Raw genomic sequence first — 15,319 nt, 5'->3', positions numbered from 1 at the left:
CAAACCTGTCGCTGTCGACGGAGCGTAACTTGAGGTAAGAGATGACAGATGACAAGGTGACATGACATTTTATTTCTCTGAGGGGTTAGGGGTTGGGGTTGTTTTTGTAAATCACAATCCTCTATATTTATTTAGAAGCCATGGAAGATCGGCGTGTATAGATTAGGGTAAGACCATTAAGACTCAAGATGAATGTTTTTCTCTGAGTGTTATAATGGTGCCAAGAACTTCCAGTTTATATTAGGACCACTTCCATATTCATATAATTTCTACTTTATTGTTAATAACCAAAATTAGTTTATCAGTACGACCGTACATCAATCTATTAGACATTATGAGGTTGATAAAAACTGGGTCAATTTGGCATTGCATTGCATTGTGGGCCTGCTTGAGGGGACATTTTCAAGATGGTGGGCAAAACCGCCCTAAAACGCAATGCATTATTGACCCAATGTTTTCCACAACCGCGGAACGCCTCTTAGCTAGCAATAACCTGTTCAACACTTACACAAATACGTATGCCCAAAGTGTTTGCGATACAAACTGATGTGCAATCTTCGAACAATGTTAAAAACTTGCTCTTTCTCTCAAAAATGTCACAGTACATTTTTTCACACTCGCTATAAAAATCCTAAAGAAAATATTAATGAGTAAATGAGTAATCAAGCCCGAACAAAGCGGTATTTGACTAATTCTATTACATTTTCTGATTCAGCTATACAAATCTGAAAACGAAGAACTTGATGACACTACGATGACACTAGAGAAAAACGTTTGCGCATGCGTGCATTTCAGCAGAATTTTGAAGAGTTTGAGTGAGAAAATAAATGTTTGTTTTCTCCGAGTATACAAAAAAGTTCGAGGGTCATACTTTTGTCAGACCAAGATACTGTATTAACAAACACAATATGAAAGAATTAGTCTTAAGTTTCAAACATGGACACTAAGTTTTGGCATTTTGTGAAGTCCAATTTATCAGGTATGTTTGAAAGTTAAATTTACTGTTTTGAGTAATTTGCATACGGATTCAATGCATGCGCAGACGTTTTTCACTCGTGTCGCGTACGATATTAAAGTAACAGAGCCAGTACGACTGCGCATGCTGAGAGCAATACACTGCTGACTCCTAAGCTCAAAGCTGTATTACACTTATCCCCAGTACAGCAATAAACATTACAATCATTGCTCATTGATACTCCATAACGTCTGCAGAAGGACAGCCTCTCTTTTGTACACTGAGAACTCGACACACAGCCTTTGCCGTATTTACGAGTACCAGATGTTTGGCCGTAGGGTCCGGTGGTCGGGGAGTTCGGGGAGTCTGTCCCGTAGTCTGCCTTGTAGCACGTGGATTGGGCGCTGTTACAGGTACTTAACACGCTTTTGTCTTCACAATCCTTGTATGAGGTAGAAGATTCGCAGGTATAGCATTTCGTTGCCTTGGGACCTAATGGTATTAATCAACGTGTGAGCATCGTACATGATATTGATATTCATCATATAATTATTCATAAAATACCTATATTTCTCCTTTTCGAAAATTGAATATTACTGAATATTACATGGGCGCTTGGAGAGACGAAATTTATCTTCTTGTGTTGAAAATCTCTTTTCAACACCCGAAGATAAGTTTAGTATCTCCGCGCGCCCATGTAATATCCTCTATTTATTAAATAGACAGTGGTGTTTTACGATCATCCGTGACCTCAGTTACATATTTTCCATATCCCCACTAGTGAAGATATCAATGACGTCTTTTCCAAGTTTTCAACAAGTTTTTATATGTGAATGTGTCTATATTTAAATTTATTTATTTAAAATTACACGTTGGCTTGAAGATATGAAGTTTATCTTTTAAATATTTTCCCCCTTTTTTTTTTTTTTTTTTCGTATTTCTGATTCAATGAAACAGTTTCAAACTTAGGTGAAAAAATTAAAACCTCTAAAAATACTGAAATACACATGAGAAAACACTAAAATTATTTGTCCGGCAAAAAGGTGTGCCTTTTATACCACCACTGCCTTCTTTCCCCCTTAACCAATCGATCAGGCCATTCTGTTAGAGTTACCAAAGAGTGTTTTCATCCGCGGGGAACTCAATTTGCATGAAGTCAATGCTGCGTTTTTTCCGGTGCATTTTCAAAGCATTCATGGTCAGGAATAAGCGAAGGGGGACACAGCACCCTCAAACCTGTCAATAGCACTCGTTTGACTCTCCTTCCTTTCTTAATTATCCATCTCCTTTCCACTTTTAGGAATAAGCGAAGGGGCACGCAGCACCCTCAAACCTGTCAATGATACTCGTTTGACTCTCCTTCCTTTCTTAATTATGCATCTCCTTCCACTTTTAGGAATAAGCGAAGGGGCGCACAGGCACCCTCAAACCTGTCAATGATACTCGTTTGACTCTCCTTTCTTTCTTAATTATCCATCTCCTTCCACTTTTAGGTATAAGCGAAGGGGCAAAGCACCCTCAAACCTGTCAATGTTACTCGTTTGACTCTCCTTTCTTTTATAATTATTCATCTCCTTCCACTTTTAGGAATAAGCGAAGGGGCACGCAGGCACCCTCAAACCTGTCAATGATACTCGTTTGACTCTCCTTTCTTTTATAATTATTCATCTCCTTCCACTTTTAGGAATAAGCGAAGGAGCAAAGCACCCTCAAACCTGTCAATGACACCCGTTTGACTCTCCCTCTTTTATAATTATTCATCTCCTTCCACTTTTAGGAATAAGCGAAGGGGCGCACAGGCACCCTCAAACCTGTCAATGATACTCGTTTGACTCTCCTTTCTTTTATAATTATTCATCTCCTTCCACTTTTAGGAATAAGCGAAGGGGCACAGCACCCTCAAACCTGTCAATGACACTCGTTTGACTCTCCTTCGTTTCTTAATTATCCATCTTCTTTCACAGTTATCGTAGAATGATAAGTTATACACCGTAGTGAAAATAGTTACTATTTTCACTACGGTGTATAACTTATCATTCTACGATAACTGTTTTATTAGAAAGACCGACGCAGTCCACGCTAGTGTTTACTAGCCATCATCTACATCTTCTTTCACTTTTAGGAATAAGCGAAGGGGCGCACAGGCACCCTCAAACCTGTCAATGATACTCGTTTGACCCTCCTTCCTTTCTTAATTATCCATCTCCTTCCACTTTTAGGAATAAGCGAAGGGGCGCACAGGCACCCTCAAACCTGTCAATGACACTCGTTTGACTCTCCCTCTTTTTTAATTATCCATCTCCTTCCACTTTTAGGAATAAGCGAAGGGGCGCACAGGCACCCTCAAACCTGTCAATGACACTCGTTTGACTCTCCCTCTTTTTTAATTATCCATCTCCTTCCACTTTTAGGAATAAGCGAAGGGGCGCACAGGCACCCTCAAACCTGTCAATGACACCCGTTTGACTCTCCTTTCTTTTATAATTATTCATCTCCTTCCACTTTTAGGAATAAGCGAAGGGGCGCACAGGCACCCTCAAGCCTGTCAATGATACTCGTTTGACTCTCCTTTCTTTTATAATTATTCATCTCCTTCCACTTTTAGGAATAAGCGAAGGGGCACAGCACCCTCAAACCTGTCAATGACACTCGTTTGACTCTCCTTCGTTTCTTAATTATCCATCTTCTTTCACAGTTATCGTAGAATGATAAGTTATACACCGTAGTGAAAATAGTTACTATTTTCACTACGGTGTATAACTTATCATTCTACGATAACTGTTTTATTAGAAAGACCGACGCAGTCCACGCTAGTGTTTACTAGCCATCATCTACATCTTCTTTCACTTTTAGGAATAAGCGAAGGGGGACACAGCACCCTCAAACCTGTCAATAGCACTCGTTTGACTCTCCTTCCTTTTATAATTATCCATCTCCTTCCACTTTTAGGAATAAGCGAAGGGGCACACAGGCACCCTCAAACCTGTCAATGACACCCGTTTGACTCTCCTTTCTTTCTTAATTATCCATCTCCTTCCACTTTTAGGAATAAGCAAAGGGGCGCACAGGCACCCTCAAACCTGTCAATGATACTCGTTTGACTCTCCTTTCTTTCTTAATTATCCATCTCCTTCCACTTTTAGGAATAAGCGAAGGGGCGCACAGGCACCCTCAAACCTGTCAATGACACTCGTTTGACTCTCCCTCTTTTTTAATTATCCATCTCCTTCCACTTTTAGGAATAAGCGAAGGGGCGCACAGGCACCCTCAAACTTGTCAATGACACTCGTTTGACTCTCCCTCTTTTTTAATTATCCATCTCCTTCCACTTTTAGGAATAAGCGAAGGGGCGCACAGCACCCTCAAACCTGTCAATGACACTCGTTTGACTCTCCTTTCTTTTAAAATTATTCATCTTCTTTCACTTACTTTCGGTACTTTCATATCCATCCCTGGGGTCGTTGCAGAGGTTAGTTGAACAGCATTTTATTTTGCAGTTTTTCTGTCAACAATTTGAATTAAGACATTAGATTAATCAATAGAACTCCTTTCATCACACCACGTCACAACCACAATGATATCACTTTACATAATTACCATAACGTGAACATCACATCACGAGCACTTTATCTTACATAAGATAAGGTGATCGTGACATGACGTAATAATGAAGGCACGACATCGGTTTACATAAGATAAGGCCATGTGACGTGACGGTCACATCACCTTACATAATCACATGATCTTGACGTGACATCATCATGACGTATTCACGACATGCTTTATCTTGACTTGCTTGATCATGTCGTAATCGTCATCTTACATGATCACATGGCGCGTGACGTGAAATGAAATGTCGGGCGAAATACTAATCTCTAAGCTTACCATGGCGCTGCTACAATATTGTTGTATTGAGCTTGAACAAAGTGATCCAAACGAATCGCAAGCAGCTACCTCAACTTTTGTTTGTCCACCATAGTTTATGGTAGCCTTGTATTTTATGCAGTTCCTAACATTCGAATCGCACTGATGTGTTATGGGATTTTGACAGCTTGTGGATGTAGAACTGTGACACACGTAGCAGGTAAGACGAGATTGAGCTGAGGAATTTTAAAACAAAACAGTTTTCTCCTGAAAATTAAAACCGGTTTGTCCGGCATAACAGCTTCTATAGGGTTAACGGTCAAACATCAAATAATTTGACAATATCAGTGAAAATTTCATGCAAACTTAATGAAAAAAATGCTTATTTTATCTTTTCATTAGTTTTTTTATCCTGCTAGGGTTGAAACAATATTTATTGCTAACGAATAAAAGGCCAAATAACTCGTAGTATTACTAGTAAGTATAGTTATTATTGAATATAAATATTAATTGTTAATCACAAGTTATTTTATTTAATTACCAATTATTAATTATCAATCATTAATTATCCATTATTAATTATCCATTATTAATCATTAATTATTAATCATCAATTATCATTTATGAATTATCAATTATTAATCATCAATTATCAATAATTAATTATCAATTATTAATTATCAATTATTAATTATCAATTATTAATTATCAATTATCAATTATTAATTATCAATCATCAATTATCAATTATTAATCATCAATTATCAATAATTAATTATCAATTATTAATTATTAATTATCAAATATTTATTATCAATTATTTATTATGAATTATTTATTATCAATTATTTACAATTGGTCAAACGTCAGACCTACACCATCCCATTTACACCCTCTCATTAGTACATTTTCACTCGTCGTTTTTGCCCAGTGATAGACCTCCTTTCATGTCCTTGGCTCGGGCGTAATGTTTTCCCATTTCAGAACATGTGTCATTCCCTTGAGAATAAGATTCTTTGTTTGAGGGAGGGGAGACATTATTTGAGTCACTCAAGCGAGTTTGCAAAAGGGCTATTCTTGGCTTTCAACTACGTTATATTGCACCCAATTCAATATTTCAAGGATAATAATAATCCTAATAAAGTTAACAATCATCTAATAAAATTAATACATGAAAAACGTATTATTTCCATCGAATTTCCCTATTTCTTATGCTTACGTAATGATTGCGTTACAGAATTTGACTCGTAATAAATCGAAAACCAAACATTGAAATACAAAATTATTTTGATAAAGCTCCTTTTTAACGGTGTAAACAAAATATTCGATAAACAGTTTCGTGCATTGAATACTTTGGATTTTAGTTCTTTCATGACGTCACTTGAAAGCTAAGAATAAGAATAAATGGACACGGAGGGACACATTTGGTTCAGCAAGGCATTATACGTACATTTAATTAATCTATTACTTACCTGTTGGTAGGCTTCCTGCAATGAAAGGGGAAAACATAACGTGCATTATTATTATTCGTATGAATTGTGAAACTAACATAAGGGGAGGGGAGGGGCGTAGCACGCCCATCCTGCCCCAAAAGTTTGACTAAAATCGTATTTTTTTCTATTTTGTATTGGACTACCTGTGGATTTTGCAAGAATTTTCGCGCCAAAACGCGTGTGCTCGCCCTTCCAGCTCTGGTACTCTCGCAACGGTACTGGTAAGGGGATATATATTTTTTACTTTTAAATAAGCACAGTACATACCGCCACACACAACACCAGCATCTTCATTATGATCACAATTATGGTTTTTCCATCCTCCAGATGAACATCTTGACAATGTTAACTCTGAGCCTGTACATTGTACATCGTCGAGCAGAATAGGGCCTGTTCCTTGACCAAACCTTGCCCCAGATACAGCCTGGGTAGCGCGGGGTAAACCAAGTTGACGACAAACGACGATGGCATCGCTTAAACCCCAATCGTCATCACAGACTGTACCCCATGTACGTGTTGGGGGATAGTAAACTTCCACGCGTCCTTCGTTTGACGATCTTCCTCCCACCAGCCTCACGTGGAATGCTGTATGTAAGTACGATAGACAATATGCTATCATTATAATAATAATTATCATCATTGTTATCGATCACCGCCATGTAATGGAATGTAATATAATGCGATTATCATTATCTTTATTTTATCTATTATCATATAACTATTATTATTATTATTATTATTATTATTATTGTCGTTGTTTTGCAGAGGGGTTTACGACAAATTTTTATATTATGATTAAATTTATCATCATCATCATCATCCCGTCTTGCCAAATGAGTATATATCAGGGTAATTTTAATTACTGAGGTCCCACAGTTTTCATATGCATCTCCGATTATCCTCTCACAATTTTACACTTGTCGGACTTGATCCGGATGCAAAGTGTAACAATAAAATTAGTAGTCACGACATATCATTTACCTGTGCCGCCGCAAAGAGTGGTGGATTCATCGGACCCGTCACGGCAGTTATTGTAACCGTCGCATAAGGAACTCCTTGATATACAGTTATTATTGCTACACCTGAAGTATCCAGAATAATAGCCTGAACAACCTTAAAAAGAGTAGTTGAAACAATTAATAATCTATTGCTTATGGTACGTTAATGATTTCATCATTGTTGACATGAGTGAGGATGGCGTGTTTAAAAAATCCTCCTTTTACCTATAAGGTCCAAGTTCGATAGTTCCAGTACCTGGCCACAACAGCTGAGTTGGATCATTGCTTTCAGTTCAACCCCGATGAGCTTGGTGCTCACCTTACTTGCGGTGTTGACTAGTGCAGTTTTCGTATGACTGTGAAAAATTCACGGCACGGACACGGTCGCGACACAGCAAGGGGTACGCCAGACAAATCACATTGCACGAGAATTTACTCTCCATCCAATCAAATACCCGGAACAGGGAATAAACACGGAGCGGACACGGTCACGCCAAGATCACGGCACTTTTAGACCAATCATATTGCGCAAGAAAAAAATCAGCCAATTAGAATTCTAGAAAGTATCACGGTCACGGCACGTCACGCTTACGGCACTGAGCTTTTCGCAGTCATGCGAAAACTGCTCTATATGCTCGATGTCAAGCCGTGGTGGTTTCGGTGCGCCAATGATCCTCTTTCCACTGAGTTGGGGGAAGCTTGGTATCACAAACGACAACCTGACGGCTGAAATTACTAGCGATAAACTTTTTTTCAATGATTTGTTTGTGCAAGTTCCTGTAGTTTGAGTCATCTATATCTGCATTCTCTTGGCATCAAATGCATTTTACAATACAAAACCTCTTTAAAATGTACCGTACGAAAGTCTTATATAATTTAGTACGAACCGGTAATTACTAATGGTCTATTACGAATCCGGAACTCTGATTGGTTGAACTACAAGTGGTCTATTAGTGATAGACCACTTGAGTAAAAAGTGTCAGTTTTGAAAACCAAAACAACAGGAAAAATAAATTATTTCGACCTACTTTCAAAATTGTTTGTATCCATTTTTGAACCAATTGATAGGTATATACTAAAACAATTAGACCTCTGGCCCTCTTTGTCTTCAAGTCAATAGCTGCCCATCAATTGGGCTTTCGGACTCATGGGCTATTGACTCGTACACCAAGAGGTCTGCAGCTCTAATTGATAAATATGATATTTTTAGTATTATTTATCATTGATTATCTCATTACTTACTTGTCGGGCAGTTACTTTCATCTTCTCCATAAGTACACTGGGTTGTACCGTCACATTTGCGTCTACTTTGTATGCACTGGGAGTTACTAGCACACATATAGAATCCCCAAGTACAAGTATTGGTGGCTATTGCCCATTCTATAACAAGCGTAATCAGATATTATTATTATTATTATTATTATCTTTATTTACAAGTTGCTTCAATTTTGCTTACAAAATCCTTAGTTTGCCGAGTCCAATCCATGGGTCTTGGGAAAACAAGAATATATTTACAATACGAGGTGTAATTAAAATAGTAATCATGAGAGTTTTTCTAATGATGTGTGTAGTTCCAAGAAGAGCAATCTTCTGTACTTCTGTGATAGACATGTCCCCTTTTAAATGGTTGACATATTGTTCTAGTCCTTTGTGAATTAACCCCAGTGCCCCAATGACAAAAGGTATGGTTTTTGTTTCCATACTCCAGGAAAAATATTATTATTATTATTATTATCAATATTATGATCTATGAGATAAGTCACACTTAACAACTTTTCGTGATAACCTAGGCTAAGTTATTATTACCATTATTATTATTATTAGTGCATATATATATATATATGCATTTATATATATTTTTGCAGCAGAGATAAGGAATGGCTCGATCCAGAACTCTTAAAGTATTAGACCCCCCTCTTTGAATTGGTTATTTTTTTCTTTTTCTTTTTCTTTCTCGTATTTTATTCTTATCACATTTTTAAAAATCTTTATAAATATTATATATATATATGTGTGTATATATACATATATATATATTCTCAGCTTTCTCGTTCCGAAGTATGTATATGTGTATGTAGGTGTCCAAGTAGTCAATTGTAAATTACCTAATGATAGTGAGGTTTACAATTCTTAATGTTAAAGATATAAAAATGAAACAAGGTTTCCATTATTATTATTATTATTATTATTACCTATTCTTATAAAGAAGGAAAATAATTAACCTTGCAAAATTGAGCTAATATTTATAAGCCAATGCCATCAATCAATGTCCAGCTCCAAAAAAGGCCGAAATGAATACCGAGTGTAAATAGTCAATATCTCTGACGGTTTTCAAACTACACTGTCAATAATATACTTTTGAGGCTTTCGCGTGACGATGTATTAATAAATAATTCATTTTAGTCTGGAAACTCGCGTAACAGAAAATATGACTCGACAAACAAACCTTCTTCATAATGATAGTGAATTTAAGTAGGTAGCTGAAGGTAATAGTTTCTGACCCCAGCTGGCAAAGCTCCAGGTTGAGATAACGTTATTTAGAGGTCTTTTGCTTTGCGGACACACTAACCGCAAGATAAAAAAAGACCTTAGCCAGTCAGGAGAGAGCAAAATCGGTATCATATTGACCTCAGCCAAACACAGTCACTCATTCCCACGGTTGTCATGTTGATAACATCTAAGTTTTTCTAAGAAATCGAGGCTTCGTTGCTTGCTTCTGATTGGTTGAAGTTTGACTTAAGTTTGAGTCATCGAAGCAGACCTCTTCCAAAGCTCCAGTTTATAAAAACAAATAATTTTGCATTCTGTCTGTTTATGCTAATGTTTTTGTACGCACAACAGCCGCGGTCTAGTCTGCAAGGCAATAATGCTAATATATATTGGTGAGGCTAACTCCTTAAAGGGGAACTAGCACGAAAATCGTCCGAATTTTAATTAAGCTGAAACTCATTGACCGGAATAACCCTGTCAAAGTCTAATAATCACTGGTTAAAGTTTTTAAAGTCCCTAAACGGACCTTTGGACTTAATAAAATTAAAGTAAAACATGAAGTTATTTACAAAGAAATGTATGAAGCGATGTTTAGTGTTGAGTCTATGACATCACAGACACCTATAGAAATTCGTGAAAATACAATACTTCTCATTGGAACATAAAGAAAAAGCTTTAAGAACTCAAGATTGTAAAATGCGTGGTTTTATTGGTATGGCGCGTTTTGGGGGTCAAAACTAAATTTGTGTAACTTATATCATTTGACTTTTGAGTGTTCGCAAGTGATCGAGTGTTCGCAAGTCGAAAGCGGAAGTGGTTCAATATATCTTCGAGACGCGGAAGTAGGGTTTCAAGTTCGAATAACAGTGCGTCATGAGATCATATGGCAGTTTACAGATGTAAAAAGAGAGGTGTAGCGAGTTTTAAAAGTCGACACGAGCCTGTAAACTCGTTTGATAAGTCATCTCACCAGAAGGAGTGTTTTAAGAGTAGTAATGCATAAGAGATATTTCTTAAGTCATCTCACAATCATAAGTAACTATATATAATTTTTCTAATTCTAGTAAAAATCTGGCAAGTTCACGGGCGCTTTTTGCAACAATTTGAGGTGCGCTTTTTGAAATTATTTTTTTTGAAAATACATGTATAATTCATTTTGCATTATGTCTTTAAAGACACATTCGTCAAAGTAACCTTGATATCTGGAATAAAACATTTCCGAGTATATGGTTTTATCTTTCTTCCTCGCATGGAAGACTGTTTGCTTCGTTAGGTAGGGCTCAATATCTTTGCCGTAAAAAAAAAAAAAAAAAAAAAACACCTGAAAAACTAGTATAAAAGATTTCCGATTACATGGTTATAAAATTCATCTTTTTTATAAATCCTTTTCTTTCTTCCTCGCATGGAAGACTGTTTACATTCGTTAGGTAGGGCTCAATATCTTTGCCGTAATGCACAAGAAACGAGTTCCATAGATGATAAGCCTTGAGCTCAAACGAATATTCTTTCAAGTCATAAATATCGATAGAAATTAATTTAAGGTGACTGCCTACTTTTGGAAATTGATTTAAACTTTTTTTAAAACTTCGATTTTCCGAATTGAAATTTAATGCTGATTCCAAATCTGGAAATAGGTAGAAATAGGGTGTCCCGAGCTCGTTTTCGAGATAATCAGCATTTAATGGAAGTCTACGCGCGAGCTTTTCGAGTAAAAATTGCGCCACCGGAAGTGATTAGAAAAATAATAAGATTCATAAGATAATAGTTATTTGCAGACTATATGATTGCACGAACGAAGGCTAGTCAATCCTTCTACAATAATACATGGATGTTTTCGACAAAAAGACAAAGAGATACATTGATTTGTCATATTTTGTAGTTTCGGTGCCCCATGAAGTCTCAAAATCTCATGAAGTCGAACAAAAATCCCTACAAAAACCAATTTTTCACGTGTTCCTGATTTAAACTTTTCCTAAAATGTTGATATAACCTAGATTTTTATGAGTTTTTTCGAATGAGCTATCAAAAAATACAGATTCCCGTGCAAAATTTAAGGGTTTTGCCCTGTTGAAGCAGTTGATTTTTCAGCGGTTTTTGAGCGCGCGCACATCGTGGGCTCAAATCGAACGTTCAAAAGTAGCCAAACAATTGCCCTATTTCACTATGACGTCACATCAAAACAATCTATTGTTTAAACGCAAAGGATCATGGTCATCGGAGGGGGTCAAATCAACACAAGTTCACCGAACATTGTTCTAAAACCCGTATCAATCCACGAAGAGAAGTAGAATAGCCAGCAAACTCTCAGAATATTTTTTCAGTACATATTAACACATATTATATCTGAAAACCGGGCCATTTTAGATTAAACTGTTTCGCAAGGAGCAAGTTTCGTTGAATTTTCTATTGGATTTGGTGATTCTATCCCCCACATAAACAAGCAATGACGTCATAGTGAAATAGGGCAATTATTTCATTTCATTTCATTTCATTTCATTCCATTTCATTTCATTTCACTTCACTTCACTTCACTTCATTTCATTTCATTTCATTTCACTTCACTTCACTTCACTTCATTTCATTTCATTTCATTTTATTTTATTTTACTCAACTCTTAGGTTATCAATAGCTAGTGGGTTAAAGAAAAGAGACTACAAAATGTATCGCTGAATAATAAGAGATCAAATAAGAAAGACTAGGAATCTACTACAGGTTTTCCCCAATTACAATAGATCCTATCAACTAAACGGCATGAATAAATGATTTAAACTAAACTGACCTAAATCGGTCCTTAGAACTTAACCTAATAATTCTCCAAGCTAAACTAAATGTATCCTTGTAACTAAAGCCAGGAAAGAGGAACAAATGGTCTCTACTGAGTAAGACAGTAGTAGTGCTGAAAGACACAAACAAACTCTCAAATGTATAGTACTCCGTAACGAGTTGGGGCACGTCTAACTCCTAGATTTAAGTGGAATTTAGCGTAATAAAGCTTTGCACATGTCTAGAAAAGTTTGTGTAAAAATTATAGTAAGCTGGCTATCTTATGAGTACATTACTAACGTTTTCCTTCTTGTACGTGTTTGCTTTTCAGAAGTGTTTATGCGTTTTGCTTTTTCCCCGAATTTTGTGATGTCTTGTTGTCGGAAAGGAAACAGCATTAGACGTAATCCGAGAGCTTCCTGGTGCAATACTCACAAAAAATGAACGAAAAATGCGCAAAAAGAAACTAATTGCTTAAGAAAAGTCGTGGACTTACCAAAGAACGAAGCCACAAGAAGAAGCAAAAAGATAAACCCTGTTTTAGCCATCTTAGTAGGACGCCTTCAAGTTGCTTTTCCGAGAAATGTGATGTGTTTTTCCGAGAATTGTGAGGTGAAGGCATTTGTTTGTCCAAAAGCCCCAAATAAGGGACCTCGGCTGGAAATCCAAGACGAAGAATAACACCGTGGTAAGACAGCGACCGCGCGTAAATTGATGTTTAATATTCTTAAGACACTAAAACTCGGAGAAGCCCTCAACTTTTACAGATAAAGGCTCTAAAGCTTGGGCACGTCTAACTCCTAGATTAAAGTGGAATTTAGCGTAATAAAGTTTGCACATGTCTTGAAAAGTTCTTGTAAAAATTATAATAAGCTCGTTATCTTATGAGTACATTACTAACGTTTTCCTTGTTGTACGTGTTTGCTTTTCAGAAGTGTTTATGCGTGTTGCTTTTTCCCCGAATTCTGTGATATCTTGTTGTCGGGAAGAAAATAGCATTTGGCGTAATCCGAGAGCTTTCTGGTGCAACACTCACAAAAAATGGACGAAAAATGCGCAAAAAGAAACTAATTGCTTAAGAAAAGTCGTGGACTTACCAAAGAACGAAGCCACAAGAAGAAGCAAAAAGATAAACACTGATTTAGCCATCTTAGTAGGACGCCTTCAAGTTGCTTTTCCGAGAAATGTTATGTGTTTTCCAAGAATTGTGATGTAAATGCATTTGTTTACCCAGAAGCACTAAATTAGGGACCCCGTCTACAAACTCAAGACGAGGTTATCCAATAACAACGTGGTAAGACAGCGACTGCGCGTAAATTGATGTAAGATTGTCATGGCAGATATCAATATGACGGGACATTTCATTTCTCTTAGGGGGTATGGGGTGAGGTCATTGTAAATCATAATCGCCCATATTTGGCTGCCATTTTATTTCTCTGAGGGGAGAAGGGGTGAGATCAGTTTATCTTAAATCACAATCCCCTTTTGGCAGCCATGCAAACTCGGCAACAGTGTATAAATTAAGTTAAGACTTTTAGACATTTTCTCTCTCTGTGAGTCAGGTTGGATCGGTTGTCCCATAACCTTTCACAACACTATACAGATGGGCTGGGAGATTTATAAGGACGATAGATCCTATAGTCTTTATTTATAAAACCACGAGCGATTAAACAGTCTATGGAGTTTATTTCAGGTTATTAGTTCTGAACTTTCTACTCTTTCAAACCCTCTAAAATGAAGCAGTGAGTTCAAATACACCAAGTGATCAAAATAAATCATTATTTCTATTAGTTTGGCTCAAGAGATGATCAGTTTACGGTATGCATTTTGAAAAAGTGTTTTATCGCTGTAAAAGGGCGATTTTTGCAACAAGTTCAGGTTTGAGGATTTTTGCGGTGATCTTTGAAAATGTATACATAATACGTATAAACATAAACGTCTAACTCCTAGATTAGAGAGGAATTTAGCGTAATTGTTTTATTAGCACATGTCTAGAAAAGTTTGTGTGAAACTGGTTCTTATGATTATTTTCTTTCTAGACTTCGGTAGAAGTTAATTTAAATCCTTGGTTTCAAGCAATTCCTGGAAGGCGCTGAGAACCAACATCAAAGAAACCCTCATTTTTAAAGAACACGTCTAACTCCTAGGTTAGAATGGAGATTTAAAGTAATTGTTTTTTTGCACATGTCTAGAAAAGTTCTTGTAAAAATCATATTAAGCTCGCTATCTTATGAGTACATTACTAACGTTTTCCTTGTTGTACGTGTTTGCTTTTCAGAAGTGTTTCTGCGTGTTGCTTTTTCCCCGAATTTTGTTTTGTCTTGTTGTCGGGAAGAAAATAGCATTAGACGATGTAATCCGAGAGCTTCCTGGCGCAATACTCACAAAAATGAACGAAAAATGCGCGAAAAGAAACTAATTGCTTAAGAGAAGTCGTCAACACTCACAAAAAAATGAAGCTAATTCCTTGAAGGAAGTTTTGGACTTACCAAAGAACGAAGCCACAAGAAGAAGCAAAAAGATAAACCCTGATTTAGCCATCTTAGTAGGACGTCTTCAAGTTGCTTTTCCGAGAAATGTGATGTGTTTTTCTGAGAATCGTGATGTGAAGGCATTTGTTTACCCAGAAGCACTAAATTAGGGACCCCGTCTAGAAACTCAAGACGAGGTTATCAAATAACACCGAGGCAAACCTGTCGATGTCGACGGCGCGTACTTGAGGTAAGACATGACAGATGACAAGATGACATGACATT

At 36.8% G+C, this 15,319-nt stretch overlaps 1 protein-coding gene and 1 long non-coding RNA gene across 5 annotated transcripts; one reads left to right on the top strand and one right to left on the bottom strand.

The window, feature by feature from the left end:
• Window positions 1–257: 257 nt before the first annotated feature.
• LOC116291736 (uncharacterized) lies at window positions 258–15,150 on the bottom strand. Of its 4 annotated transcripts, none has more exons than XM_089027568.1 (8): window positions 15,053–15,150; window positions 8,553–8,690; window positions 7,294–7,425; window positions 6,580–6,897; window positions 6,292–6,306; window positions 4,841–5,055; window positions 4,385–4,457; window positions 258–1,447 (listed from the first exon to the last, which is right to left on the bottom strand). In XM_089027568.1, the coding sequence occupies exons 1-8, from the start codon at window positions 15,102–15,104 to the stop codon at window positions 1,071–1,073; spliced, it is 1,320 nt and encodes a 439-aa protein (XP_088883694.1). In that variant the 5' UTR covers window positions 15,105–15,150; the 3' UTR covers window positions 258–1,070. The 4 variants fall into 4 exon arrangements, with proteins under 4 accessions (XP_088883694.1, XP_088883695.1, XP_088883687.1 ...); XM_089027569.1 differs by lacking the exon at window positions 15,053–15,150 and adding an exon at window positions 13,661–13,786; XM_089027561.1 differs by lacking the exon at window positions 15,053–15,150 and adding an exon at window positions 13,060–13,213.
• On the top strand, window positions 13,147–14,687 carry LOC148913346 (uncharacterized). Its single transcript, XR_016119309.1, has 3 exons — window positions 13,147–13,251; window positions 13,496–13,857; window positions 14,603–14,687. It is a non-coding gene; the product is annotated as an uncharacterized LOC148913346 (long non-coding RNA).
• Window positions 15,151–15,319: the final 169 nt, after the last annotated feature.

This window comes from Actinia tenebrosa, unplaced genomic scaffold (genome assembly GCF_029948245.1).
Source record: "Actinia tenebrosa isolate PJP-AT-01 unplaced genomic scaffold, QUT_ActTen_1.0 PGA_scaffold0__85_contigs__length_37466705, whole genome shotgun sequence".
NCBI classification, from domain to species: domain Eukaryota; kingdom Metazoa; phylum Cnidaria; class Anthozoa; order Actiniaria; family Actiniidae; genus Actinia; species Actinia tenebrosa.
This window is presented reverse-complemented; position numbering and strand designations above follow the sequence as displayed.